The 5610-nt window shown below is 53.8% G+C and overlaps 1 protein-coding gene across 1 annotated transcript; it reads right to left on the reverse strand.

Moving 5' to 3' along the window:
* Positions 1–854: 854 nt before the first annotated feature.
* On the reverse strand, positions 855–5378 carry LOC107660751 (cell surface glycoprotein 1-like). The gene is made up of 11 exons (XM_016450147.1): positions 5274–5378; positions 5124–5192; positions 4452–4568; positions 4323–4344; positions 3766–4019; positions 3569–3645; positions 3375–3496; positions 3137–3182; positions 2753–2800; positions 928–2680; positions 855–886 (listed from the first exon to the last, which is right to left on the reverse strand). The coding sequence occupies exons 1-11, from the start codon at positions 5329–5331 to the stop codon at positions 855–857; spliced, it is 2598 nt and encodes an 865-aa protein (XP_016305633.1). The 5' UTR covers positions 5332–5378.
* Positions 5379–5610: the final 232 nt, after the last annotated feature.

The following is a 5610-nucleotide window of genomic DNA, read 5'->3' on the forward strand; positions in this document are numbered from 1 at the left end:
GCCACATTTAGAGATGAACAAATCTACTAAAAGACTTCAGTGCATAAGCACATCTTGGTTGAAGCAGGCAGGTAATGACACGTTGAGGGATGGACTCCTTGGCAGGGTAGGGACTAGACTCCTGGGTGGGGAGAGCACTGGACTCTCCATCAGGATGAGGGCTAGGTCCCCCAGCTGGGATAGCGCTGGGTTCCCTGGCAGGCTGCGGGCTGGACTCCTCAGCAGGCAAAGAGCTAGGTTCCCCAGCTGGGATAGCATTGGATTCTTTGATAGGCTGGGGGCTGGACTTCTCAGTAGGCAGAGAACTAGATTTCCCAGCTGGGAGAGTACTGGACTCCTTGGCAGGCTGAGGGCTGGACTCAGAAAGCTTCATCCCATCAACCTCAGTGGGCAGAGTGCTAGACTTCCCAGCAGGCAGAGTGCCTGACTCTGCAACTGGGTGTGGGCTGGGCTCCGTGTCAGGCTGGGGGCTGGACTCCTCAGCAGGCAGAGAGCTAGGTTCCCCAGTTGGGATAACACTGGATTCCTTGGCAAGCTGGGGGCTGGACTCTGCAACTGGGTGAGGGCTGGTTTCCTCGTCAGGCTGGGGGCTGGACTCCTCAGCAGGCAGAGAGCTAGGTTCCCCAGCTGGGATTGCACGGGACTCCTTGGTAGGCTGGGGGCTGGACTCCTCAGCAGGCAGAGAGCTAGGTTCCCCAGTTGGGATAGCATTGGATTCCTCAGCAGGCAGAGAGCCAGATCCCCCAGATGGGATAACATTGGATTCCTCGGCAGGCGGAGAACTAGATTCCCCAGCTGGGAGAGTACTGGATTCTTTGGCAGTCTGGGGGATGGATTCCTCCACAGGCAGAGAGCTAGATCCCCCAGTTGGGAAAACATTGGATTCCTTGGCAGGTAGAGAGCTAGGTTCCCCAGCTGGGATTGCACGGGACTCCTTGGTAGGCTGGGGGCTGGACTCCTCGGTAGGCAGAGAGCTAGGTTCCCCAGTTGGGATAACATTGGATTCCTTGGCAGGCTGGGGGCTGGACTCCTCAGCAGGCAGAGAGCTAGATCCCCCAGTTGGGATAGCATTGGACTCCTTGGTAGGCTGGGGGCTGGACTCCTCAGCAGGCAGAGAGCTAGATCCCCCAGTTGGGATAGCATTGGACTCCTTGGTAGGCTGGGGGCTGGACTCCTCAGCAGGCAGAGAGCTAGATCCCCCAGTTGGGATAGCATTGGACTCCTTGGTAGGCTGGGGGCTGGACTCCTCAGCAGGCAGAGAGCTAGATCCCCCAGTTGGGATAGCATTGGACTCCTTGGTAGGCTGGGGGCTGGACTCCTCAGCAGGCAGAGAGCTAGATCCCCCAGTTGGGATAGCATTGGACTCCTTGGTAGGCTGGGGGCTGGACTCCTCAGCAGGCAGAGAGCTAGATCCCCCAGTTGGGATAGCATTGGACTCCTTGGTAGGCTGGGGGCTGGACTCCTCAGCAGGCAGAGAGCTAGATCCCCCAGTTGGGATAGCATTGGACTCCTTGGTAGGCTGGGGGCTGGACTCCTCAGCAGGCAGAGAGCTAGATCCCCCAGTTGGGATAGCATTGGACTCCTTGGTAGGCTGGGGGCTGGACTCCTCAGCAGGCAGAGAGCTAGATCCCCCAGTTGGGATAGCATTGGACTCCTTGGTAGGCTGGGGGCTGGACTCCTCAGCAGGCAGAGAGCTAGATCCCCCAGTTGGGATAGCATTGGACTCCTTGGTAGGCTGGGGGCTGGACTCCTCAGCAGGCAGAGAGCTAGATCCCCCAGTTGGGATAGCATTGGACTCCTTGGTAGGCTGGGGGCTGGACTCCTCAGCAGGCAGAGAGCTAGATCCCCCAGTTGGGATAGCATTGGACTCCTTGGTAGGCTGGGGGCTGGACTCCTCAGCAGGCAGAGAGCTAGATCCCCCAGTTGGGATAGCATTGGACTCCTTGGTAGGCTGGGGGCTGGACTCCTCAGCAGGCAGAGAGCTAGATCCCCCAGTTGGGATAGCATTGGACTCCTTGGTAGGCTGGGGGCTGGACTCCTCAGCAGGCAGAGAGCTAGATCCCCCAGTTGGGATAGCATTGGACTCCTTGGTAGGCTGGGGGCTGGACTCCTCAGCAGGCAGAGAGCTAGATCCCCCAGTTGGGATAGCATTGGACTCCTTGGTAGGCTGGGGGCTGGACTCCTCAGCAGGCAGAGAGCTAGATCCCCCAGTTGGGATAGCATTGGACTCCTTGGTAGGCTGGGGGCTGGACTCCTCAGCAGGCAGAGAGCTAGATCCCCCAGTTGGGATAGCATTGGACTCCTTGGTAGGCTGGGGGCTGGACTCCTCAGCAGGCAGAGAGCTAGATCCCCCAGTTGGGATAGCATTGGACTCCTTGGTAGGCTGGGGGCTGGACTCCTCAGCAGGCAGAGAGCTAGATCCCCCAGTTGGGATAGCATTGGACTCCTTGGTAGGCTGGGGGCTGGACTCCTCAGCAGGCAGAGAGCTAGATCCCCCAGTTGGGATAGCATTGGACTCCTTGGTAGGCTGGGGGCTGGACTCTGCAGGCAGAGGATTGGACTCTGCAGCTGGGAGAGTGTTGGACTCCTTGGCAGGCTGGGGGCTGGACTCCTCGGCAGGCAGAGAGCTAGATCCCCCAGTTGGGATAGCATTGGACTCCTTGGTAGGCTGGGGGCTGGACTCTACAGGCAGAGGATTGGACTCTGCAGCTGGGAGAGTGTTGGACTCCTTGGCAGGCTGGGGGCTGGACTCCTCAGCAGGCAGAGAGCTAGATCCCCCAGTTGGGATAACAATGGATTCCTTGGCAGGCTGGGGGCTGGACTCCTCAGCAGGCAGAGAACTAGACTCCCCAGCTGGGATACTGCTGGGTTCCTTGGCAGACTGGGGGCTGGACTCCTCAGCAGGCAGAGAGCTAGGTTCGCCAGCTGGGATTGCACTGGACTCCTTTGTAGGCTGGGGGCTGGACTCTGCAACTGGGTGAGGGCTGGGTTCCTCGTCAGGCTGGGGGCTGGACTCCTCAGCAGGCAGAGAGCTAGATCCCCCAGTTGGGAAAACATTGGATCCCTTGGCAGGCAGAGAGCTAGGTTGCCCAGCTGGGATTGCACTGGACTCCTTGGTAGGCTGGGGGCTGGTCTCCTCAGCAGGCAGAGAGCTAGATCCCCCAGTTGGGAAAACATTGGATCCCTTGGCAGGCAGAGAGCTAGGTTGCCCAGCTGGGATTGCACTGGACTCCTTGGTAGGCTGGGAGCTGGACTCTGCAACTGGGTGAGGGCTGGGTTCCTTGGTAGGCTGGGGTCTGGTCTCCTCAGCAGGCAGAGAGCTAGGTTCCCCAGTTGGGATAACATTGGATTCTTTGGCAGGCTGGGGGCTGGACTCCTCAGCAGGCAGAGAGCTAGATTCCCCAGCTGGTAGAGTGCTGGACTCCTTGGCAGGCTGGGGGCTGGACTCCTCAGCAGGCAGAGAGCTAGGTTCCCCAGTTGGGATAACATTGGATTCCTTGGCAAACTGGGGGCTGGACTCTGCAACTGGGTGAGGGCTGGGTTCCTCATCAGGCTGGGGGCTGGCCTCCTCAGTAGACAGAGAGCTAGGTTCCCCAGTTGGGATAACATTGGATTCCTTGGCAGGCTGGGGGCTGGACTCCTCAGCAGGCAGAGAGCTAGGTTCCCCAGCTGGGATAGCATTGGACTCCTTGGTAGGCTGGGGGCCGGACTCCTCAGCAGACAGAGAACTAGATTCCCCAGTTGGGATAACATTGGATTCCTTGGTAGGCTGGGGGCTGGACTCTGCAACTGGGTGAGGGCTGAACTCAGCAGGCAGAGGATTGGACTCTGCAGCTGGGAGAGTGTTGGACTTCTTAGCCGGCTGGGGGCTGGACTCCTCAGCAGGCAGAGAGCTAGATTCCCCAGTTGGGATTGCACTGGACTCCTTGGCAGGCTGGGGGCTGGACTCCGCAACTGGGTGAGAGCTGGCCTCAGCAGGCAGAGAACTGGACTCTGCAGCTGGGAGAGTGTTGGACTCCCCAGTTAGGATAGCAATGGATTCCTTGGCAGGCTGGGGGCAGGACTCTGCAACTGGGTGAGGGCTGGTCTCAGCAGGCAGAGGACTAGATTCCCCAGCTGGGAGAGTGCTGGACTCCTTGGCAGGGTGGGGGCTGGACTCCTCGGCAGGCAGAGAGCTAGATTCCCCAGCTGGGATAGTGCTGGACTCCTTGGCAGGCAGAGAGCTAGATTCCCCAGCTGGGATAGTGTTGGACTCTTCAGCAGGCAGAGGGCGAGACTCAGTCAGCTTCCCTTCAACCTCAGTGGGTAAAGTGCCTGACTCCTTGACAGGGAGAGGGCTGGACTCTACAGACAAATTATTCACATCAATACCTACAGAAAACTGGTGCAAAACATGTCAGCTAAGATGAAACTAGCTTTCCTCATGGTAAAGTATCATCAGAAAATATTACCCTTTTGGATAACTAGCCCAGATACATTCTTCAAAGACAGCAGAACAGCCAAGTTGCACTTTGCTACCACTGGTGGGTTTGGATTTTGGCTTGCATAAGGACATGACAAGGGGCCATCTGGAAAACAAGATGCAAGAACTGGAGTACAACTATACACGTCACAACTTTAAAATAAATAATTTTGGAACTTACAAAAAAAAAGAAACATTTTAACTAAGACATGATAAACTTAAAAGTATGCTTCATTGAAGTGTTAAATGTGGAACTACACCAGGGGTGGACCTGTATAGTTTTGGACTTTGCCCTCCCACTACACAGGGCACAGAGATCAGAACAGTATTCATAATTTGAATAGCTAAAACTACTGTAAGACTCAATTGCACTCAGTCCCTGATTACATGCATTTAAAAAAAGTTTCACATTTTATTTTTAAGTGCCCCATTTAAAATCTGATAATCTCAGATGAGACCTGGGTTTAACATTTGAGGCATAAACATATTTAATGCTAAATTTAGATCTGAACTGCATTTCGGGTGAATCACACACTGCTGTATTTCTGTATTGTTTCACTAATAATACAGGAAGTCAGTATGCCCCATTAAATCAACGACATGTGGAAAAAAAAAACAAAAAAAAAAACAGAATGCCATGACCACACAAAAATGTAAAAACCTTTCTTCTCCAAGCGCACTTGCTCACTACCAGTCTGGTATAAAGGATACCCAATTGGAGAAGCAAATCCTGAAGACAAAATATAAGGTTAAAGAAAGACACACACAAAAAAATACTTAAAACACTACATCAAGGTGGGAACAACTTCACCATTGAGCACCAACTGGTGACACAAAAACACCAAAAACATAAGATTTGAAACAGCCATCTTGAGTAAAGTTTGAACAATCTAACACTGCTTTCTAAAACAAGCGTTGAGTCAGGGGTTTTAAAGTAACACAGATTTTCATCACCTGGGTTCCTCGTTAAAGTGAAATTAGTAAGAGAAGACCTACTCGTTAACATTCTCCTGCAGACATTGGTTGGTTGAGAAATTACTATTGTGATTTTCAAAATCTTCATAGATGTCAATTTTATTTTATTTTTAGAAGATAATATTACTTGAATTTACTAAATTAATCCAACATGGTCTATACTGTTTCTCCTA

This window comes from Sinocyclocheilus anshuiensis, unplaced genomic scaffold (assembly GCF_001515605.1).
Source record: "Sinocyclocheilus anshuiensis isolate Anshui unplaced genomic scaffold, SAMN03320099.WGS_v1.1 scaffold2598, whole genome shotgun sequence".
Classification (NCBI taxonomy): Eukaryota; Metazoa; Chordata; class Actinopteri; order Cypriniformes; family Cyprinidae; genus Sinocyclocheilus; species Sinocyclocheilus anshuiensis.